General features: G+C 32.5%; 1 protein-coding gene across 4 annotated transcripts in view; it reads right to left on the bottom strand.

Annotated features, from left to right (window-relative positions):
* Positions 1-10,841: 10,841 nt before the first annotated feature.
* The window catches only part of LOC115232418 (vitamin D3 receptor), an 822,423-nt gene continuing 806,752 nt past the window's right edge, over positions 10,842-26,512 (bottom strand). For all 4 annotated transcript variants that reach the window (XM_036514413.1, XM_029802282.2, XM_029802281.2 and 1 more), the window contains one exon: positions 10,842-17,513. In XM_036514413.1, coding sequence (XP_036370306.1) covers positions 17,004-17,513 — 510 coding nt within the window. In that variant the 3' untranslated portion in view covers positions 10,842-17,003. The remainder of the gene's footprint in view (positions 17,514-26,512) is intronic.

Raw genomic sequence — 26,512 nt, 5'->3', positions numbered from 1 at the left:
AAGAATAACTACAAAAGCAAAATAAATCATTGATACCAGGTGACAGAAAGAAAGGAATATATCAAAGAGAAATTGATAAGCTGACATCTGTTTAAAAGAAGGGAGTATAGGCATGGAAAAAAATGTCCACTGAAGCTAGTGAAGATAGAATGCTAGGAATAAGCAAAGGTTACTTTAATAGGAGCAAGAAAAAGACAAGAAAAGCAAGATGCAAGCAATATGAACAGGGGAATAATAGGTTGAAAGAGGGCTGAAAAGGAGGTATGAAATGTCTTGTCAGCTATTCATGAGTCAGATCAAGAAATTTATATGTTTATGGCTTAATCAGAGGAGGAGACAGGCAAGAAAATGGCAGGGGATATTTTTGAAGAATAGATATGATAAAATACCAACAGAATTCCTGCTGACAGAACAATCGTTATGAGGTCAGTCCTTGTTATTATTTTTTTAAACTTTGTAGAGCACTAGGGATAGAATAAAAGGTTGAGGAGTATACTGGAGACCCCAAAATTAGTGGCATACTTCACATGGAAAAACAGTTTTTAGAAGTTAAACATTTAGATGAAAATATAAAAACTATTACTTACCTTCTTTTATTATATTTGTATATAATAAAATTATGAATTACATGTTTATCAGGATACTCAGGCTTTAGAATGGATTTTCTAAAGCTTTAGGTTATATTTAAAAAAAGTCAGTTTACCTAGATAATCCTTGAAGTGCACCTATATTGTGTGCTGTGGCACACTGGTTAAGAAGTAGCAAGTTAGGTGCATGATGACAAGAGATGAATACCTCAAGCATTAGAATAGAAGGATGAACTAAAATGACAGGAGATCCATAAATTAACGGACTCCATAGATAACATAGAGAAATGTATTGAGAATGGTTTAACATAAAATTATAAATAAAAATATTATTAATGTAGCACCAATGGCATTACATTGTAACTTTATAATGCCAAGGTACACATGTAACTATCCAACTGAATCTCCACTCTTTTATATTATATATATATAAACATACACACACACAGACATATACATGCATATGTAAATATGTATGTATACATACATAAAGACATAGATACAAACTCACATATGTGTGTGTTACTGTCTCCTTGCATTGACATTGTGTGATACTTGTAAATGAGTGTTAGAAGCAATGTCATTCATTTCCAATCTTGTGAAAATATGTCTGGTGATATGGAAATATAAACTTACTTGGAAACAGGTGAGGGTTAACAACAAAGGTGGCATCTGACCATAGAGACTCTACCTCAGTAAATATTGTTTAACTCATGGGGGCATGGAAAAGTGATTGTTAAAATGATGATATGTATGGTACCTTATATAGAAGACAATATATTAACATTTCATATTTGAAAGCCTAACAAACTTGTGTGTAGATATATATTCCTAAATGGCGAAAGCTTCACAAATAACAATGCATTTATATCATTAAGCACATAATAGATAAATTTTCCCTTTGGCATTTGAAATTAAGTGTCCTAACTAGATACACAAAATATCAGCAGCAGATTTGAATTTACCATCTAATAACGTGAGTGTAATACTAAATATCATAACCATGTAAACACCAACTTCTTATTGTCAGAACCTGATCCATAAATGTATGTTGTTTGTTGGGGATTCTACGATCAGTTACAAAAAGCTAACTTTGAGTTTTTCTTTTCAAGTTAGATAGATCTACTAGGCTTAACTCATCTTTTAACCTGCTCCCCAGGTTAATTTGCAAGCAACTCTATGCATGGTTTTGTGTGTGTGTATATCTGTATGCATGCATTTGTGCATATATCGATTCATATTAGCTGTTTATGTCTTTAATTATTTAGGGGACACAGATACTGACATAATGTCAGAATAACTCTTTTTTGAATTTCATGAATTCATTATCATCATTTTAATGTACACTTTTTCTATGCTTGGTTGATCCAAACAAAATCCACTGACACAGATTTTCTACAGCTGGATGAGTTTCCTATCACAAATAAAGACCTAAATTTGATAAAATGTTTTAGTCTTCTTATATGTTCCAGGGACACCAGAAATATTATAGTGTAAGAAACTAGTAAAACACTAAAAGTGAGATAGTGTAGAAGTCCTATAAACCATTGAATCAATTACTTGATTACTTTATTATAGATAGAGCTAGTCATCTGATAGAGCTTATCCTTCTTAAATCACTTTTCATGAGAGGCACATTCAGTACTACAGAGTAAACAAACAGCACAATTGTCTCAATCTTTCCCTTAAAATTTTAATGTCTGTTTTCATATATTAGTGTGGGTTGAATGAATTTTGCAGTAGAGTATGTCCTCGCTTATCATGTTCCTCTTTTACTTTTGCCTATGAGTCCCAGTATTTTGAGACCCAAGTTCAGTTTTTCTTTTCTTTTCTTGTGCTATAAGTAACTTTCCCTCAGAGAACACATCACTTATCGGACATTTACACCACATGTTCATATCAATGCAGTTGTTTCTCCTGCATGTGTTGTATAATACCTTTTAATGTTCAGCTTCAGCTACTCTCACAGCTCATCTGTGTTCCATGAAATGCCTTTTGAAGAGTTCAATCTGTTTCTTTGCAACCATTGCTCACAAGTGGGTATAAATGAAAGTGGTTTTCAAGCAGAGACATGTCAACAAATACAAGTACTAATACCTACAGATGTCTTCCTTTTTATTGGCTATTCATCATGCAAGTATAAGCTAAGCTTCTTAGAGGAGCAAAGAAGTGGTCAGCAACAATCTTCATCCCTTTCTCCCACCAGTCCCAGAGGTCCTACAAAAATCATGGCACTGACCTGCTCCTTTAACCAAGACACAAAAAAAGTCTTTGTCTTCTTTCTGTCTAGACTCTCAACATTTATTTTTCATGTTTCATTATTATAAAGTAACATCTTCATATGCTTGCTTCATAGAATCTGCTGTACCTTTATTAATTATATCGACAGCATTGTTTCAGCTGCTTAAAATGGCAGGCTGTACTTAGCTAATAGCAAAGATGTTCAGATAGATGTACTGAGATGTTTGAATGTTATGTGTTTGGTCATACACATAGGCTACAAAATAGAATGTGTAGACCCTTTGACTGATATTTAGATACATTATTAACTTGACTAAATGTGGCTGATAATAATTTTCTGAATAAAGGATTCATAGGGATATTACTTGTTTTTGGTCTGTTTTCAGCTGTGTAACACAGATAAAATAATTCTCATTTCAGATACAAAGCAGGTAGCTTTATCTATAGAATGAACTGAATTTAGTACTGCTAATGCAAATTAATAATTCATTAGTTACACAAAAAGCTACTACTTATAGTGGTGAACTATAGCAGCTACAGTATATATTTATAGACAGAGACTTAACTTAAGACAGCTAAATATCTTGATAGTGGTTCCAGTGGTATGCAGGTGATAGACAAAATTGACTTCTGTCCACACCAATTTGAACAACCGGGATGACTAAGTAGTATCAACTGTTAATGACAGGTTGCCTGGTGACTAGAGGAGAGAAATAATTCACTCACCATCATTAGCAGTGGAAGTGCTGTCAAGAATGTTTTGTGATTTTGAAGGGATGTTGATATAAAGATTTTTCATGGATATTGCTTTGAGAAGAATAGCTCTCTACCAAGATGACTTCATCTAGACACACTACTTATATAGTGTCATATATATAGACCTCTGTGTGTATGTATATAAAATTACTTTTTTCGATTGAAATGTCAAATACTAACAAGAAGCCATAAACTAATAAACTGAGTAGCGCGTTTGGAAGTTTATCATGTTAAGTGCGTTAATGATAAATCTCTCTCCTTCATATGATGGCAGTGTAACACAGTTAATATTCCAAATAACTAAGTGAACTGAGATGTGTAAAATTAACAGTGTTTCTGTCTGTCTATCTGTCTCTCTCTCTCTACACACACACATAAAGACAGAACAAAGGAAAAATCATTGAAAAAGGGTATGTGTCCATAATCCATAAGTTAGCCAAACATTTAACCTTAGATGAAAAAAGAAAAACAAGATCACAAAAATATAAAACAAAATATAAAAAAACCCCAGTATTTTATACATGCATGGAGCAAGGAGCTTCTTGTCAGTCAGGGTTTTATAGGATCAATGGAAGATATATGCATGAATAAATGTAATTCAAAATAAACAAGTTGTTGAACTTAATTTTCTCATAAATCTTTTCCATTCCTACATGGACAAGCTTTACAATTGAACTTAATTAGCTGAAAGTATTGATAGGTAGTATTAATTAGTACATTAAATTGCTCCATGTACATGTAAAATATGACATTCATATTTTGCTTTATATAATTTCTGTCATGGTATGAGTATTATTTAAGCAGAATGAAAAAACACAACCTCATTTTTGTTTGCTAACATATGCAACGCCCAAGCATGCATGGTAAGCAACATGAAATAAATATGTATGCATCTTGCATATGTGTTCTTGCATGTAAAAATACCCAATGTTTAAGAGCTGAAAGCACTTTATAGGTTTTATATCTGACTATATCTTACTATGTATCAGTGACCAAAGAGGACAAATGACTGCTCAAATCTATTTCTGGGAGGAGGGGTGGGTAAATAACAAGGAAAAGAATATAGATGGCCACAGAGTACAATAGACCTTCAGGTGAACACATAATGTGTATTTGTTAGGGATGTTAAAGATTATTTGCTACATGAACATTAATGCTAGTGCAGTCATCTGAAACTATAATTTAAGATCTAGAGTTGTTCAAATGCCTGTTCTTGTTTGGTGATATATAGAAACAAAAAGTGAATAAATAAATACATAAATAAATAAATAAAATACTTCCCTAGTGGGAGCACAAATCATTCATCTTATCAATTAAGAAACATGATATTAGCATGTAATTCTCAAAAGAGATGAATATGTTGGCCCCAACTGAAATGAGAGAATCAACTCAAATGAAACTAAAATATTCCCAACTGATGTCTTAGAATTTGCTACACATGGCTCTAAGCATATTAAGGGTTCCCAAATAACTGGACTCTTTTCTTTACTAACTTTTCAAAGGTTTAAAAGTTAAACAAAAAAAAAAGAAAACAAAAAAAACTCAAAACAAATTAAAACCATTAATTTAATAAAAGAGGAACTTATCAAATCACAGAATGTTTATTAGTTCAGCAGACTTAAGTTTCTCTTTGTTTATATATACATACATACATAAATATATATATATATATAAATATATATATATATATGTATGTATATGTATGTGTGTTGTGTGTGTGTGTGTTTGTTTTAAGTGTGCTCTTTAGTGAGAGTGCTATTGACGTTGTTGTATAACCAATTGTTTGCTTATATATGTCAAAACAGTTCTGAGGAAGGGAAAAAAATATGTATATATAACAACAACAACAAAACAGAAAAAAAAAGCACTCGAAACATTATTCCTTTAAAAGAGTGCACAAGCACATCTCCTGTATTAACTGAAAATGCACTAAAAGGTGCAAATTGTTCCATGTAATGCAATTTCTATTGATGATATTAGGAAGAACAAGAGGATACCAGAAGCTGGCAAGCAAGCAAGCTGGCATTTAAAGTCTCTGAATCGCTGATTAAAAAGGTAATCGATTTCATTTTAATGCATGTATGTGCATGTAGTGAGTGAGTTTGTGTGTGTGTGTATGTGTATATATATATATATATAGACGCACACACACACATACATGCTCACACACATAGACACAGAAATATATTGTCCTTGTAAATTTATGACTCAGTCATGCCAGCACTAAGAGCAGCATAAAGATCTGGTGTGTTGTTCACTCCTTGGGCAATATTTACTGGGTTGGAAGGAGCCTATGAATGAAGACAACAAAATCTTATTTCCACACAGGAAGAAAGCACAAAAAATAAACAAAACAAAAAAAAACTCAACATAGTATCACCTCCAAAAACACATATGAAATAAAAAAGTAAAAAAAAACAAGTTATTGGGGGAGGGTCTATGGCAGAATTTGGTATAACACATTCAAACAAATATGGACAAGACGAGAGCAGTAGTGGTGAAGGGAATTGTGATATGCTCACTTAATGGTAGAGTTGTTATTTTTATAACTATTATTAAATAAATTTTGATTTGAGGTTCATATTTATAAGAAGAAAAATAGTTTAATTACCCACTCTAGATTTGTTTTGTTTGTGAATCAAAAGCCCTATCAATGAAAGCTAAACAGGAGTGCAAAAACACACAACCACTGCCACTATCATCTTCACTGTTGTTATTGCATCAACACTGTCATCATCTTGTCACAACAATCATTGCCATTGTCACCAAAACCATCATCATCACCATCATTGCTTTGTACCAGTTAATGCTTAACCTTGTTTTTAATTCTGTAAAACCAGAACTCTTGGTCAGACATATTTAATTCATTCATCACTTCTTTAACCACAATCTATGAAGTTCCATATAATATTGGTTGCTACCACTAATCACATTATCCATTCCCATACCATTTTTTTTTTATTTGGTGCAAATGGATTCACTTAATTTCATCAGTTTGTTTCACATATTCAAACACTTACATAATCTCATTTACTTCACATGATCAGTTTTCATAACAAATTTATATCTTGTACCACTTCCTTCAACAATTTTCCTTTAACTATCCGTATATGTGCACCAGTACTTCTCATACTTAGATATGAGAAATACTGGTTTGAACATTATTACACAATGATTGAACATTATTACACAATACTTATTTGCTCAGTTGTCATCAAATAACTATCCCTATATCTCCATATCTGACTTCAACTTTTCATTATTATGTCCTTATTTTGTTCTGCCAGTAATTCTAGAAACCAACGTGAATATTCTGTGTAAATCACCTGGTTAGTTCAATGTAGCATGTACAATACTGTCAATAAGTATTTGGATTATATGCTTTAGAAGATAGAAGGGCCTTAAGCCTCTACTGAATGCTTTGTTCAATTACCCAAGTATGGACCACAGATTTGATCAAGCAGACCTCAAGTGAGATTGAACAACAACAGCAGCATCATACAATTCTAACATCAACTATCATATAACAAGCCTTACTAAATCCACATAATCCTAGTCCCACATTTCATTACAAACTTATAATACTTGATGGATTTCTAACAACAGAACAGTTATCAAAACAGTGGGGAACTTAATAAACTGTCATTTGATCTGTTCAATTTAGTAACTAAGTTTCTTCTCACAAACTCTAGATTTTAAGGATATTACAGCATATAATTTAAAAAGTTGGAGCTAGTATAGTGATGAGATACTGAAATTTGCCTCTGTTAATATGTTGATCTTACATCAATATAATAAAGATGTTTGACTTATGAGAGAGTTACTCTTACAGAAATGTTTTTGGTTAACTATTTTTGAAATATGTGGTAGTTTAACTTTGGTAGGGCTGATATCGACTGTAAAACAACAAGAAAAAAACTAGTACCTAATATCCTACTTATATTTTTCTCTTTTAACAAAAGAACAACTCACTGTTTTGGAACTGAATGGAAAAATAAAAAAAAGGCCTATCAAAAACAAAGAAAGAAATAAAGAAAAAAGAAACAATAAAAATTGTAAGTTGAGAAAATAAGTATTGTTCAGAAAAATCAACCGTATCTTTTTTCATTTTCATCCACACTTTATTGATTAGTATGGTCTTTGATCATCTTAATGCACAATATTTGCTTTAGATTATTTTCTTTTTTTTTTATATTTAAATTATTTATGTTGAGTTTAGAACTAATGAATAAATCTTTATCGCATTTATCAGATTTGTGCTTGTCTTAGAAACAGAAAAGTAGGTGAAAATGTTCTTGTTTTAATTGTAGTCAAAACTAAAGCATTGTAGAGACACAAACATTAAGGTTTATAGTAGAAGAAAGAAGAGATAAATTAGTTTAATCTTATGAGGTTAATGCCCTCCTTGAGATCAATAGCAAAATAAGTGAAATGAAACAATACTGGGATTGAAAACCAGATGACAGGTTCAGCTCAAGAGGAGATTACCCTCTAGTCTATTGAGTTAGATTAATCAATTGCTTTGCTTCTTGCTATATAATATATGTGTGTGGATAAAGAAAAATATAGATGGATCTCTGTTGATTTGGTGATGAATATTCCAGTTATTGAATCAAGAAAACTGCTTACTGATTATATTATCATTTTATGGCTGAGTATTAATTCACCTTGATGTAATTCTCAGGCAGAATCTGTATGATAAATGTGCAGGACATGACAGGCCCTTTGAATTATAGATACAGTTCCTCTGACATGCTTCAACCATTTCCAAGCTCTCAATTTCAATAACAAGACTTGGGCCAACATGAAGCTATCGTAAAAGGTACTTGTATATAATGCAATCAGGGATGACATAATTGTGAAGAAAACTTCTAAATCACTTGCCCATAACTCTGTGTGTGTATGTATATATATATATATACATATATATATAACCAAGCACATCTAGGTTTACAAAGTAGAGAAAAAGACAATATGTATATTTTATTTTTGACACTGAAAACACTGCAGAAGTTAATCAGGAAATTTGAGGTTTGTGCATAACAACTGTTAAACAAAAAGCTTAACAAGTGTTTTACATGAAACTCAAGGCTTCTGAGTAACTCGGACAACTTCTGAAGTATTTTCAGCTTTAGAAGTCATATGTATACACAACTTAACCATCCAATCGACTTCAAATTCTCATGGTGAAATATATTTATTTGCTAAAGTTTCTTTTTACGACTAGTACCATGTATGTGATTTTTTTTTCTCTGGTAAGTAGTTTAAAGAAATTCCAAGCAAAGTGAAGTACCAATGCAGTTTCAGTCTCCAGCTGGAATGATTTCACTTCACATACATTGCTAATCCCTTGGGAAAAGTATGAACATCACAATAGTTCATTTTCTTTTCTATAAACAATAAAGTTTTGTGTCTAGTCAACAAATACCATTATAATTCTTCCACAAACAGTGCTTTTTCCTTTCTAAGCTATACTAGCAAAATGTGAGTTAGTGGGTTTCGTAATACTATGATTTTCATTACTCTCATACATTTTATAGTAAGCCTTGTTGAGCTATCAAAATATTTAGTGTTGAACAAAATGCTTAGTGACATTTTTTCTGGCTCTTTATGTTCTAAGTTCAAATCCTACCAAAGATCTGCCTTTTATCCCTTAGGGGTTGGTAAACTAAAGTACTAGTCAATTAACTAATTCTCCTCAAAAAAACTGATGGTCTTGTGGCTAAATTAAAAACAATTATTATTTTTTATGATGACGTATTAACTTCAAAATGCAACCATTTTACTATGAAGAGAAACATGAGATTCAGAGTTGGTTGAGTTCTGAGCCAGATTCACCAGCAGTGCAATGTGCAATGCTAGTGAACAAGTCACTCAACTCTTCTAGAAATGGATTAGAGCACTAAAATTTAAAGAGGTGCTATGAGGAAGTACAGCTCACAGTAGCAAATTATGTAAATGTCTGTTGATTTTGTTAACTAGCAGAGCTGAGTTCAAATCCTTCCAGAGGTTTAACTTCTGGATAGATTTATTCTGCTAGGCTGACTTACTTTAGATGCACTCTGTGCATGAAGATGAATATGAAGTTAAGATAGTAGTCCTTAAATGAGATATCAATACTCCAACCTCCCAAACATCTAGTGTACTCTATGGCTTACTCACAATAACAATGAAAATAATTTTCCATGCTAGCATGGACTGGACGGGTTTTGTTATACATCATTAATTTAATGTGACTCAGCTTTGTATAATATCTCTGATAATAATAATAATAGTTTCAAACATAAGCATGAAGCTTGAGATTTGTCGGAAGGCGAACAGTTACTAATATTGATCTCGGTTCTTGACGGGTACTTTATTATACTGACCCTTTTAAAAAGATGAAAGGCAAAGTTGATCTGGGTGGGATTTCAACTCGGAATGTAAAGAGCTGGAGCAATTACAGTGAGATGTATTTTCCAATGATTTTCTTATTAATCATTTATAACTCTGAAGACAGTTTGCAATCTAGCAACCAAAGTAACAATGCTTCTATATTCCCAATTAGAAGAGTTAAGTGTCACAAAATGTTAGATTCTTTTACTCCTAGATAAAGTACAAGATTTACTGGCATATCAAAAATGCCCTGTCTGTCATTAATGACTGGACTGTGAAGCAGTAAATAGTTTCTTATTAGCCAATTAAATTGAACCATGGAAAGTAATTTGGTCCTTGCCTTAGCATCAAAACATAATAGACAATAGGTGTGTGTGTGTATAATCAAGATTTCAACATGTAACTTGGCAGACAAGGCATATAGTTAGATGTAAATGTCTTAACTTGTTAAAGTATATATTTAATAAACTTTGGCAAGATTGTAGAGGACTAGTTCTTAATTTTATAGTGTAAAGTTGGTGAGAAATAAATCTCTTTTACTAGATAGATGGCCACCCTAATTTCTGACAGTTAGATGAACTAATGGATGTATAATAAAATCTTCAGCCCTAGAAACACAACAAAATGCCTTCAGTAGATTTGAATTCACAAATGGGTAGTCCTATACACCGTCTACCTTTACATCTCTTATTTTATTGTTTAGTATTCACCATGGTTAAATATTTTAAAATAACCTTCTTAAAAGAAAGAGAATATGCCTCAATAAATGAATCAGCACACACTCAGAAGTAATATTTAGTAACCGACCAATTATTTCATAAGGATACTCCACAGGACAGCTACCAATTCAAGTTAAGATATAAAACACACTAACTAAAAATCAAAAGCAAAACTGTCCTAAAAAATTATAACTTAACCCCATACACCCTCTAATATGTAAAAGAGGACATACAAACAACACAACAATAGATATTCCTAAACTAACCACACCTCCCAACTTATTAGGAATTGAACTTAAAATAACATAAGCAAGCAAAAAATATCACTCAGGCTTAATATGAATAGGAGTAACTAAGGGATTTGCAGGAATTAAATTGGTGAGAAATCTCTTTTACTAGATAGAAGACCACCCTAATTTCTGACAGATAGATGAACTAATAGATGTATAATGTGAGTTCAAAGCCTATAAAGACTTAACTGTATCATTATAATGTGGGGTTTGATAAAATAGGCATCAAGTACTGGTGTTAATTTTGGTCAACTTTGTTGTATGGAACATTCTGTAGTTCCAGGATAACAAATCAATATATTAGGAGTCTAAGGTGGTGAGCTGGCAGAATTCTAAGCATGCTGAGCAAAATGCTTAGTGGTATTTCATCCATCCTTACATTTTGAGTTCAAATTCCACCACAGTCAACTTTGCTGTTCATCCTTTCGGGGTAAATAAAATGAGTACCAGTTGAGGACTGGGGTCGATGTAATCAACTTTCTCCCTTGCCTGAACTTGCTGGCCTTGTGCCAAAATTTGAAACCAATATACTAGAAGTCTGAGAAACGTTCATAATCTACTGCTATCTCGCTGATGTTAATAATATGAAACAAATTATTGTTACAATTCAATTATTTTGTTAATTACATTTTCCTTATTTTGTTCTCTTTTATTTTTTTCTGAAATTATCATCAACAATATTATTGTATGCTATAATACTAAGCAAGGCAGCTCCTCGTGCACACTTCCAAGACCACCACTTAAGAAGATAATGTTATAATATTGTTGATGTGGTTATCATTGTCTGTTATTGATGATGCAGTTTAATTGCTAACATAGAGAGGTTGCTATTATCACAACTATTGCTTCGGTTATTGGAAAAAATACTCAAACTGATTCTAGTATATGACTAGTGCATATCTTCTCAACATACGATAAGAAGAAAGCAAAATTGTCCAGGCAAGATTTAAAATCACAGCATAGATGAATGCAACTAAATTGTAAAAGACTATCTAGTCCAGGTCTTTATTATTTATGCCGACCCACAAAATTAATATTAACTAGGATTACTTTTTAAAATTGAGCTACACAGTGGTAGAAGAAACTAAGTGCTGTGATGTGATGTTTGATTCTTTCTAAAATGCCATAATGAAGGTAAAGGAAAACTGAGTTTTGTCATTTCTTTCACTCCTTAATAATGATAAAGGGCATCTGATTTGGGAATAAGTCCAGCAATTTTGTAAAGGTGGGGAGTAGTCATTACCATTACTCTCAGTACTTGACAGGTACTTTATTTTATTGATCCCTTCCTTTCTCAAAGAATGACTCAGTGGTATATGAAATCAGAACATTAAAAAACAGAATACCATAATAATGATAATAATAACAATAACATAATGTAAAAGAAAATGAACTAGATACAGTTCTTAAAATTGAAGGTTTTCGTGGTAGGAAGGTTCAAGCTTTTGTCAAAAACCATTAGAGATGTAAATTAAGTAATTACGATTGGAAATGAAAAAAAAAACAAAAACAAATCTGTAGCCTTATCATGCAGTACCTTCCACAACAAACAACACAATCTTCTCTACAAACCATTTAAGCTCCAATTACAATAGTCCTTTGATTTGCTCAATTGTAGCTATGTATATGAATCTCTCTTAAACTCCTAACTGATTTGAAGGAAAAGTAAAACTATGTTTTAAATCATAAATTTTAGGACAAGATTCCTCTGTGATGAAGATGGAGATCGCACATACAGAATGTGAAATGGACATTTTATGCCTGCATATCTAAAGTGCAATGCCTATATTACAGGCAAAACTGCCAAAACAAAGCTGATAGTGGATACATAATGAGGATTATTTGGTATTAGATAAATGTTAGGTTTTACATTGGTGATTGAATCAATTCCACTGTCTATGAGTATTTACTTTTACTAACTCCCTCAGTACAAGAGGTGTGAGAAGCAATGTTGTCCTTGACAAGGTTTGAACTCAGAACATTGAACAATAATCCTAAACACTGAAAAATCAGAAGTTATACTAGTGGACCACAATTTCATGGATTACATTAAAAATAAAATCATAACATTGATTTTTGAGATTTTAAAGAAAGTCATACTTAAAGAAGTACATAAGGTAGATGGCTATATAAATAAGAAAGAGGTAGGTAAAAATTAAAAAAACTTCATGATATGGACCAAAAGAAGTTGGATAATCCCCAGGTAGCATCATTGCTGCTTGGCACCACTGGAGGGAGCAATATGATAAGTAAAGATGAAAATTGTTGCGATCTCCAGTTGACAGCTGACGTAAAGGAAAATCCTGCAGTGTAAGATGTATGTAAAATGAAATATATTTGTGGCTTCTTCTTATGGTCATCAGTAATTAATGAAATGAGGTGGTTCTAAATTATGAACTGAGACTGTTTTGTAGACTTACCACTATGTAATGTGTCAATATTGATAGTAGTAATAATCTCTGACAAGAATAATGATGATTCTTCACAGTGACACAGTTACAGAATTCTAAGAAATGCAATATAGCCAACTGAATCAACTTCAGCAAATGATTAGTATTACTTAGTCGAGAATCCTACTGTTTCTGTAATAATAGTAGTAATAATAATAATAACAATTTCTGACATTGGTACAAACCCACAGATTTGTAGAAAGATAAGTTGATTGATTTGATTTGAGTACATATCTGGTACTTTTTTTTTGTATTCACTCTAGAGAAGAGAAGGACAATGGTGATTTCAGTAGGGGGTCGAACTCAGACTATAGTATTACTAAAAACTGAATACTTTTAAGCATTTATTCTACAATGCCATTTTTACCACTCCAGTTCCCAGTTAAAAACAGAAAAAATATAAGAATAACAATAATGATTATGATGATGATGATTATATGTGATAACACTCAATTATTTGTCCATACTGTGAAATAAGACCATAGCAGACATTCATTGATCACACTGTTGTACACATTCTCTTTGACTTAATATATATATAAAATCATATATCATGAAGTATTCGAGTTGTCGTTGTGTGTATATAAAATGTGAATGTGAGTGTATGTATATATATATACATACATACACAAACACACATATACACACACTAATATATGTGCATCTGTGTGTATATATATATATATACATACAAGGAGAGAGAGAGAGAATCTTACATTGCTATTGTTCCTAATACTGTGTAGTGCTTCTCTTAATATATGTACACATGCACACACATATATATCTCACAAAAACATACATGTAACCAGTCAACCTCAATAGCTCCTATACTTCATCCCACCTTGAAACAGCACTCTCCCCAAAACTTCTGGGTTTCCCTCACAGCCCAATTGTCATTTCTCATACAACACCTTTCCCCTGTTATACACTGTAATTCTTAACCCTAAACAGTCACTCAGAGAAGTCTATCTGTTTATGACCCCACACCATTACTGATCACTCTAGCCACACTTCTTGCACGTGGGCTCTGTTCATAAGCAACCTATACCTGTCTGTCAGCAGACTTCTGTGAACAAAGAATATTTGAAACATTTCTACAAAACAATAAGACTTGCCAACTTGTAGTTTTCCCCTAAAATAACACCCCCCAAAAAGTTGCATAAATAGTTGCTAATCTTCTCATTTTTACTCTTTCATAAGCCAGTTGACACTAATGTTGCACAAAATTTTAGGATTCAGTACTTGGAGGCCCTTGTATGTGCATAGGTAATTTCTACCTACTCATTAATGAATGGCTGACCAAATCATCATGCACAGGTGAAATCATCAGCTCACAGTCAATCATACTGAATCTAAGTACTTCAGTGAAGAATGAAAGGTAAAAGTCGATTGTGATAGAATCTGAATGTAAAAATTCCATAACTAAATGCTTCATTACATGCTAACGATTCTGTCAATATATTCCTTTTTGTAAACATTGCACATCAAGTAAAACAAACCAACAACATTTCAGGGGAAGAACACTACATTCAGCTCAAACTGCTGTACTACTTATAAATACTAGGCCAAATGATCTCTGATAACCTCTTGTGCTGCTCATGCTCTACCCAACACACATTCTTCACAATTCCAAAGCTATGCTTCACACAAAGTGAAGATTTTTCCTTTTCAGATATACAAAAATACTTCAGGCTCTAAATAGCTGCTGTTATTGCATTTCCCTGTTGCTGTTGTTCCTTTGGTTTACAGTGTTGCTATTATGATGCTAAGTCTATGGGCTGTTGCTGCTGGTGTAACGAGGAAGCTGTTATGTAATGAAAGTGTAGTAGTACAGCTTAGATTAGTTCTGATATATCAATGCTTCTAGTGAATATTAGCTTATGTCACAAGGGCTCAACTTATTCCAAATACGTTCAATTCTTTGATTTTAGAACCCCCTAGTGTGGCAGATCATGGAGGTAGAAACATTGACAGGTTGTTTGTTATTGATACTGTAACTATATATTTTTGATGTTTAGACCCATGTCAGTTCTAGATCAGAAGAGCCATGATCAAATGCATTTTAGATGGGACTATCCTGCCTTGCTTACAAATGAAGTATACCAAGGATTATATGATCCACTGTGTTTATACTTTTATAAAGACAGCAATGAGTAATTTGGTAGAAGTCTGACTGCAGTTTCTAGCAAGTTGAGCAAACATGTGAAAGGTCACAAGCTGCTATATTATGCATTGTTCTTGTTGCTTTTATATTCTACTTTGTTGTTTTCCATTACTCATGCATTGATAGTGTGTTGTTGCAATTTTGTTGTACAAAATAGTGTTGATGTTTCTGTTGTTGTCATGATGGTGTTACGTGTTGTTGTTGCTTATGTGTTATTCCTTTTGTGTGTTGCTATCATCAGGAGGTTACATGTTGTTTTTATTACATGATATCCTTGTTGATGTTGAGATAAATGGGCTGATATTTCTGTTACCATGTTGTGTGTCGTTGTGGTGGGATTGCTTTGTAACTCATGTTGGTCGCCTGTTGTGTGGCTGCTATTGTGATGCTGATTTGCGACTACAATTGTGTACATGGGTTTGTGAAAGTACATACCCATGTGTTATGTGTTTGTTATTTTTTTTTCTATTTTTCTGTTATGTTTAATCATGTATGAGTAGTGCTGAGTCATTTCCTCTAATTGCAACACAAACAACAACACCAATAAAACAGTTACAACAATTATCAATAGCAAATGGTCACAGTCGTTGAACACAGTTATGTAGTAATGACAAACAACTGCACAATACCTGAACCAACATGTTAGAAGCTTCTAGAAACACTGGATGGAGTTTGTGGCTATCAAATATGGATGATTTGTAGGTACCTAAGCATGTGTGAGTAATGGTAAAAGTCTACCTGCCTCTCTCTCTCTCTCTCTCTCTCATCCTATCTTCATTATTACTTCATTCACTCACCATCATATTTTCTTCTCAAATCACGGTTTTGCCCAATTACTTTTATCAGTTCCTCCTCCTTATCCTCCTTGAACCCAAACTTCCTCTTCTCTCTCTCTCTCTCTCTCCCCTGATTTTAATTTCTTAAACTTTGCCCATAATATGCACACAAAGTATAGTGGTAGTGGTGGTGGTGATAGAGGAAAGTGTTATGGAGGGAATTCCTCTCTCTTTCACTGGAAGAAAAATAGAATGGTAACAAAAAGTGTGTGTGTGTGTGTGTCTATATATATATATATATATATATACATATATATATATACACACACATATATACACACATATTACAAAATGCATCAATAATAATGATAATAATAATATTTGTTATTTTTTCTGTTTTCTTTTTGTTTCATTTCTTTTTTCTTTTCATATCTTTTGTCATGTTGCTGTTGTTTTTGTTCATATCTGGAGGGGAGGGGGACAAGGGGAGAAAAATGAAAAAACAAACACAAACAGTATTGGCTCTTTGCTAAGGGTCATTCATTCGCTTTCGCTACTAGTTGGTGTTACTGTTGTTGCTGTTCTTGTTTGTTTTTTTTATTTTTATTTTTTAATAATTTTTGTTGCAATGGTTACTGAAAACTCTCAAGGCGAGTTTCCAATTTTGTCCACCATTAGTTTGAGGTCAAGTACTTCTGCAGTTAAAGGATCAATGCCTTGTAGCAGAAAGTTTTGGGTTGCTTCATTACAGATTTCACCGATTTCTCGTACGTCCATCAGTTTGACGAGAACCCGTGGGAAAAGTACTTTGCCGATTTCATCATTATATTTACACTCAATGTATGTTTTGAGCCAGGATGTGTATTTTTCCTGAGCAGCTACTACGACCTCACTACTCAATAAACTTGACTTGTCCTGGTCAAAGAACTCAATAAGGAGTAAGAGAATCATGATAACTTTGTCGTCGTTTGTGGCGATTTTGAAGCTGCGAATGAACTGTGCAAGCTTTGAGTACAAACAATCACCAAGTGTTGCCTTTAAGATATTTGTGTCCAGGTAACTCTTCTCTCCATTGCAGTCTTTGAATACCCACATGTTTTCAATATATGAATATGCCATTGATGCTCGGATTAAAGATACTTCACGGATGCTGCCCTGCAAAAAGAAATAAAAGAAGAGATTTTAAAAAATAGCTTATTACATAAAATAGAAATTTCAATTAAATATTGCATTTTGGAAAAATCCCTTTTCCTAATAACCATTGGCTAATGCCATTATTATTAGCATTGCCCGTGCTGGTGGCACGTAAAAAGCACCATCCGACCGTGACCGTTTGCCAACCTCGTCTGGCACCTGTCCCGGTGGCACGTAAAAAGCACCCACTACACTCACGGAGTGGTTGGCGTTAGGAAGGGCATCCAGCCGTAGAAACATTGCCAGATCAGACTGGGCCTGGTGCAGCCTTCTGGCTTCCCAGGCCCCAGTTGAACCATCCAACCCATGCTAGCATGGAAAGCGGACACTAAATGATGATGATGATGATGATGATTGTTGTATCATTGAAAAATGTGTCTTACAATTAGTTGTATCACAAATGCCTTTCAGGAAATTCAAATGCTGATTTTCAAGAATTTATATAATTTACTACTCAATCTATTTTCACTGAACTTCAATTAATTCCTCTGTTCTTTTAGTGATCATATATTTATAGGTCTGTCTTCTTCAGTGTAGAAATATAGGTACTATCTATCTCTGAATAGGTAACTGGAGTTACATTTTCAGGGAAAAAATGGCAGCATGGCACAATGGAATGGAAAGAGAATTTTTGTCTTTAGCTTACATCAGAGAATGGTGGAAATATAAGTTGAGAGGTGTCAGCTGTCACAACCTTTAAACATTTACAAGCTAACACAGAAGCCTCTACATGGTTACTTGATATGTGGGAAATAGCAGCCAAGTTCTGTTAAATCATATATGGTTTTAAGAAAAGACATTTGCATTGGATCACATAGTTTTAGAGGTAGAAAGAGAAAAACAGGATGGTCATAGCTAATCAGAACTAATGTTGGGTTAAACAATAATAACTAACATTTATTTTCAGTTATTAAATACAAACAAATTATTAGCAAATACAACTTTACCAAGATACAATATTTGTTGTATTTTCAAATATCATAATTCATACTATTTCAGATCTAAATGCCAGAATCATCTTATCTAATGAAAGCAAGAATTTGCTTAATTTTATTCTTGGACTCGGCTAGGTTATTTATCACCCTCAGCTTTCTGCAAACTACAGGCTAGTCTAAAAAAACTGAATACATTTTTATGTATTTAGATTTCATTCTTGCATTGGTTGCATAACATGTACAACTGTACGCAAGCATTATTTAGAAGATAGAATATGAAAATGTAATGAAAATTAATGAAATCTGTTGAGTAGCAAAAAGAGAAGAGGTATTTTAGTTGTAATCATCACATCTTTTATTCAGCCACGACAAACAATGAACTGAACAGAGTGACCCACAAAAGAGGATAAAGAAAAACTTCCAGTTGCAAGAACCTATTAACATCTTGAAAGACTGTCAGAAGCAAAGCAAGCTAAAGCGTAAGAAAATTTGAAAGCGAAAGCACATACATGTAGTGTTCCCAAACAATGTAAATCTTCTTACAAAGGAAGTAAAGAAGATTAGAAAATATGAACTAGTGACCAAGATCAAAACAATATGAAACATCAAAAATAAAAGGTAGTGTCAATTGTTATACAAGCACTCACTATGATCAAATAGGGATTCAACATTAAGTAACTTCCAGGCAAAATTTGTGACACACAATTGCAATCTTGGGGAATTATTAAGTCTTAAGTAGTTCTTCATGATTGGGTTTTTGATAATATCTGATAAGTTAATAGAGGATGGAATTTTTAAATGTGAACAAGTGCAGCAGAAGCAGCAATAATAATAATAATAATAATAATAATAATAATAATAATAAACTTCAGATAAAAATCATGCTTTCTCATTGATATGATTGTCCCAATCGATATAAACGTATCTGTGAAGACCTACCAAAAACTGAGCAAATATAAAGATCTTGAAATAGAAATCAGTAAAATGTGGAACCTGAAGACTAAAACAATACCTGTTGTCATAGGTGCCCTGGGAATGATAGCAAAAGGGGCTGATTGCTACCTAAATCAGATACCAGGAAACTCAAAAATGGCAGAAATTCAAATGATAGTGCTCATGGGAACTGCTCATATCCTACACAAAATTCTTTCTATGTAATATCAAGTTTCAAAACAAACATAATTTTCTTATGGTTTCTTAAACATTCACTACTACAACAGTAAGCACAAATCCAAATATATGGCACCAACATGAACTTCCAACTTGTTGTCTCTTGAGGTCTCTGGGAGAGACTTGGAGCCAACTTGTACAAATGTAAAACATAGAATAATATTAATAATAATAATTTCTGTTTTAGACACAAGGCCAAAAAATTTGAAAGAAGGAGTCCGTCAATATCAGTGACCCTAGTTCTTGACTGGTACTTTATTTTATTGACCCTCAGAAGACTAAAAGACAAAGTTAACCTTGATAGGATTTGAACTCAGAACATAAAAGGCTAGAATGAACATCACATGGCAATTTTTTCAATGCTCTAATGATCCAGTTAGGTTAAGGGACAAGGCCTGCAATTTTGAGAGAAACGGTTAGTTGGCAAAACTAACTTTAGTACTTCACTGGTACTTAACCGACCCTGAAAGGATGGACAGTAAAGGTGACTTCAGTGGGATTTTAATTCATAATGTATAGATCCAGAATAAATACTGCAATGCATTTTATCCAATGCTTTATAGTAGTATATTATTGTCCAGTGGGATTGAACCTGGATCCACAGTAGATTTCTTATCTCTTCTGAAGTAGATTTCTTATCTCTACAACTATGCCTCTGCCTTATATTGCCTAAGCATTTTTAAAATACATTATTTGAAAAAATGAAAAACGATTTGTTTCAACCAGTAATCAACATTCAATTGTAGACTTGGCTCAGGGGTAGCTTGCTTCTTGTTCTATGGCACCTGTCACAATAATGATCATCATAAGTTCTCAATAATAGTCCTTTATTTATTTTGGCACAAGGCCAACAATTTTGAGGGGTGGGGAAGTCAATTATACTGACCTAGCATTCAACCGATACTTTGACTCTGAAAGGATGAAAGGCAAAGTCAAACTCAACAGAATTTGAACTCAAAACATAAAGACAGGCAAAATGCTGCTAAGCATTCTTCCTGGCATGTGAACAGTTCTGCCAGCTCGCCGTCTTATTAGTTTTCAAAAAGGATAAAGATTTTTGAATAACAATTGTAGACTAACACAAAAAAAAAAAATTATATCAAGTGCAACAACAATGAAACCAGTGACAAGCTAACAGAAGAGCATTTATGTGGTTGTTTGACCTGCAAGAAATAGTAGTCAAATCTCCCTCATACTACACCCTACTGGCTGGAATACAGTTAATCACAGCTGATCTTGACCAAAGACTCAACAGCAATAATTACAATAGGTAAAAATTCCAAAATGTGAATTTTATAAATTAATGGTTACATAAAATACTTCTATTATAATTAGCTACAGAATATGGTTAACTTACAGTCTGGTTAAGTTATTTTATTGTAGTACTGAGAAGCAAAGAGAAGGTAATTAATGTAAATAAATAGTTAATAATAAATTGAAGTTGGTACAAGACAAAACTTGTTCTGAGAATTGATATTATAATTAAATTGTAGGAGAAATCAGTGGATGGTAAAAATGATAGAACATCAGACTAAATGCTGAATGCTAAATGTTTCATACTAACTAAAAGTTAAATCTTTATGTTTTGAGTCTAATTATCAAGCTTCCCCACTTTAATGGCTGATAAAACACCAGTTAAATACCAATGTTGATTTAATTGACTACTCCTTCCCCATCATCTTGTTGTCTTGTGCATAAATTAGAGATCTTTATCAAATTACACTTACTTTGTATTGAATCAATAAAATAGTGTTAGCTATGTATTGTGGTTGATTTAGTCAGATATATGCATTCTTCTAAAAATGTTGCTGTCCTGTGTCAATAGAAGGAATCCCTGCCTTTGTAATGACCCCTATCCTCACCCTTGTGGAAAATATAAGAGACTATTATTATTATCATCCTTATTAATGTAGAGAGCAAACAGGGTCATTTGATCATCTTTAAAACGAAAAATACCAAGTAATATTTCTCCCAGTTTACTATGTTCTAAGTTCAAATGCTGCTGAGGTCAATTTTACCTTTCATCATTCTGGAATTGGTAGAGTAAAGAGTCACTCAAGTACTGGGACCAATGTAATCAACAAACCCCTTCCATTTAAAACTGCTATGCCAAAATGCAAGCTGACAGAATTGTTAGCACACTGGACAAAATGCTTAGCAGTGTTTTGTTTGTCTTTACATTCTGAGTTCAAATTCCCCACAAATTTTAAGCCTTGCACCTATAGTAGAAAGCATTATCAACTATAATAATACTCTTGTATTTTTCTCCATCACAACATATGAATGAGAAAGGAAGGGGTGATGGCAAACTGGTAATGGGATGATGGAAATTCTACAGTGAAAACAAAAATCAAACAGCATTTCAACTCTGTGTGAGTACAAGGTATGTGAATGTTTGTATGTATGAACCAGCATTCTTTCAGTAACAAACGATGATTGATGTCACATCTCAAAATACAATTACTAGATAATATTGAGAAGTGTATTAATTTGAAATACCTTCCATATTCTATCTCTTGTCCTTATTTATATATAAAATACTACAATTAGCCATCAATTTTGATGGCACGGGGCCAGCTAGTTAATATTATAATTTATTACGGCTTCCATTGTCACAATTGAATCCTGTGTGATCATGGTTGTACTGTGTGCATTCTGGTTTTAGACTGAATACATTATTCTAAAACTTACATGTCACAAGAGGTGACTGAAAGGTTTAGCTGAGGAAGTACTTAGAAAGAGAACTACCTTAAAAAAGGAACGATGACGAGCGTACTTCAAAACGAAAATAGCCTTTCTAATGAAGCTGTGACGTTAACCCCTAATTCAGCAGGGAAAATGGCCTTAAAATGGTTACTAAAAAAAATACATCTGATTTTTGTAATTTTTAGGAAAATAAAAACTTCTAGAATGTAAAAAAAGTTCAGTGTGAGGGATATCTAAATGCTAGAGAATGGTAATAACATAAGACTAAGGAAAATAGATTTCAGGATCTGTATAAGTAGAAATAGTAGTAAAATAGCAACAATTTTATCTCACTGTTAATTAATCATCTACTTGATACACATCAGTAGTAGTAGTAGTAGTTGCAGTAGCAGCAGCACATTAGCAGCAAATTTTTGAACATACATTAATTCTATTATAGAAAGACTGCTGACAAATATAACAAATTATCAAATTGCTCAGAATAGAAGAATTTTTTAAAAACCAAGAGCTATACTTAATTTTTGAGGCACCATTAATCTATACAAGCAGCACCCATAGAAATTCCACAGTTATTTTGAAACCAATAAGATTGTTGGAAGTTTACAAAGAACTATCAAATATGTAGTTTTTCTTGAAGTTGCATTTTTCCCCTGAAGTGTCTGATTCTTGAGATTGCATAAAATCCTTATAATAGTACTTAAGTTGAAGTCTTTGGAGAGCATATCTTTAAAAACTATACTCTTTGTAGTACACTTGTCAACTCTTCTAACTTGATAGTTCATATTTTTATCTTCATGTCAAGAAGTAAAAGAGCTACATGCAACTGTCCATGAGAAAATATTGGTTCACGTCTCTGACTTTCTATTGTGACTATGTTATGAAAATTATTGAAAAATATGTTGAAAGAATAATGTATATAGTAAATGCTTAAAGCATTCTCACCTATAAAATGAAACTGAAGGTACGAGCTATCTGTATTATTCTGTTACAATTCAACTATGTTGTCGATACTTCAACAAATCTTAATGCAGTGTATAACATCCTTCTTTTCATATCAGAGAAAAATGAATATGACTGAAGTTAGAGCCCCAATCCCAGTGAACAAAGGGAGTAACTGGCTACCAAGCTGTGAATTCTAAAAATATGACACTTAATGGAAAATATTTATTTCCCCATCAATTGTTTTATGAATAATATAAATAATGCATTATACCTTTGATTCGTTCCACAATTTATCAATCGTCTTACACATAATGTAAATGTGTTTTACTCCAATGTTAAGAGCTACATACTTAGGTCATTACTGAATACTGTTATAGGTCATATAAATAAATTTTTCTCTCCAATTTTGTTCCATAATTTATCAGTCAATTGTCTTACGAATAATATAAATGTTGTCTGTAAAATAAATTATGTCTTTGATTTTGTTACATATTGAGACAGTAGCAGAACAATGTTTTAGATGTAGTATAACAAAGAGCATTGAATCGTTGAAAAAGTACATATACTTCTAAAATATGCAATTTCTCATATCCTCTGGTAATTCATTTTCATTACTGAAAACAAATTTATATTCTATGAATTTCTCCTTGCATTGATAATCATGTTCTTTCCCATGTTAGATAACAACAGAAAGAATATTAGATATAAGAATTATAGAAATGTCACCTTTCAAATTATCTTAACATTTTAGATATATGCACTACAGTAGACATTTGTTTATAACCTGACTTGCTTGGAGTCATGCCACATCTGAAATATTAAAATCAATTTTTCCAGAACACACAGAAAGTATTACCTACCAAACACAAAGATACATATTTATCAAATAGACTCCATTCATTGAAATATATTTAGACTTGCTGTTGAGGGGTATAGCTGCCGAAATTTTATGAAGAAACAAGTTTGAGTAGAAAACCAAGGTGTCAAATGATGCCATGGTTATAATTCCTTATATGGATTCCTTAAAGAAATCTTATATAAATATTTCAGCTCCTTAGAAGTTTCTTTGTTAAACTTGGGTTTTAATGAAAAGTACTTTATATAGTAGGACTAAATATATTTTAATGAATATGCTTTTTTTCTATAATAAATATTTCAATCAAACTTTCTCAATATATTCTATAAAACATAGACATCTTCATAATAATAATAAAAAAAACTTTAAATTCATAGAAAAGGTGTGTTTGTGTGTACAGTGAATTTTGATGTTTTGAGCAGACCCCACCTTCACCATTTTGTATTTTCTTTAGCAATTTTGTCAGTTCTCTCTCTCTCTCTCTGGTATTGTAGATCATCACCAGTTTCTTTTGAATTTATTTTTTTTCTTATTTGTCAAAGCTTACTCTAATCTCTAGCAATCTGAATATTTATCTGACAGCTTGTTTGCAATTTTGCTCTCAAGCATGCTAATGATTAACAGAATTTCATTCTTTCAGATATGCAGGTACCTTTATGATCAATCAAAAAAAAGATTGAGTCAGATATATTTGTATGAAGAATGATTGTAAAAACATCTATGAAATACAAACAGCCACAAATAGAATTAAATACTGAGAGATGTTTAGTCATATACTCCATAACCTTAATTATTTACTGCAATATTGCTGAAAGAATCTTTCCTCAGTAGATTTTCGAAACGTAATTCCATACTAACTTTTATGCAGCCTCTTGAGGTTTTTCACATTGAAAAGCTGATTACAGATGCATGAGGGATGGTTTAAAAAAAAAATCAAGATGAACTTGTATATATTACCTGTGCTCGCTATACATACATATGTATGTATGTACATACATATATACATATGTCACAAGAAGGTAAACAAGTTATGAATGTGGGCTGAATCCTAATGAATTTAAATGACACTCATGCAAGCAAAATATGCATAATATGGTAATAGGTTAGATATTTAGATTAACTGAAATTTTGGAAATTGCATATTTATTGAAATCTTTATTTAGTAACTGTTTTTTCTAGCTATACCTGCTTTTTATTATAAAGAGACAAAACTTCTCAGCTACAGTAAAAGCAAGCAAACAAACTCAATTGTGTTTGAAAAGAGATCTTCCCTCATTATTACAGAAGAAATATGGACTATGCAAGTGAAGCAAAAGAAATTCATCCAAGACAGTAGTAACCATTAACAAAATCTGATAGAGTATAGCAGAGCACTTGATAAATATTGTTGCTGTGTGTTCTCATAGGAGCTATAATTAAACCTCCTCTCCACTTCTTTATAGAGACAGGCATTATTCCTATTGGCCTTAGATTGCAAGCACATTTAGAAGCTAAATAACTTATCTATATCATAATGAGACATAAATAAAAGTGGTCCATCTAGGAAGTTACATATTGCAGACAAAGTCAATGGGTTAATGAACAGAGTTCAACATTAATTACATGGAAAAGACATGGATTCTATAATGGGAATGAAGGCAACCCATCTAAATAACTCTGACTAGAAAATTCATACAGTGTTATACAGAAGACTCCAGTAATTTGAAAATTAGTGTCGACCTAACAGAAACTATCTTCTACAAAGAAGTTTTGTAATCATATTGATATTATCAAAAGGAATATTATTCATAATTTAAATTAAGAAATTTGTGAATTTTGTATAAGAGTATAAACAAGCGTAAAATAGTGTAAACAACTAAAATAAAAGTATATCTAAATAACATTTTTTTTCTTAATACTTTTTATGTAGTTGTCGAAGGAAGCTCAGACTTTTGTTAGGGGTGGTCCACATAAGCATTCATGTTACAGAGGCTGGGAACTTATTTCAGTTTGGGAATGAATCATCCTCATATGTCACTTAGTCGCAAACACACGTCATATAGCTGCAACAGAATGCTGTATCACCAACAATAATGTGATATCTCTAAGATATCACCCAGTAATCTATCAAGTCCATTTGCACATTTCTCAATACATACTGCTGTTATGACTTACCTCCGTCATCTTATGCCAGTATCATAGATGGGTAGATTTTCAAGTACTAACAAGAACTAACAGCAAATACAAAACTGCAGACAATAATAGTAATGATGATATTTATGGTGATGATAATGATGATTATAATGATACAAAGAGATTTAAATCTCTCAATGAAATAACAGAAAGCAAACAATCAGGCAAATATAAAAAAA

This window comes from Octopus sinensis, linkage group LG2, assembly GCF_006345805.1.
Source record: "Octopus sinensis linkage group LG2, ASM634580v1, whole genome shotgun sequence".
Classification (NCBI taxonomy): domain Eukaryota; kingdom Metazoa; phylum Mollusca; class Cephalopoda; order Octopoda; family Octopodidae; genus Octopus; species Octopus sinensis.
This window is presented reverse-complemented; position numbering and strand designations above follow the sequence as displayed.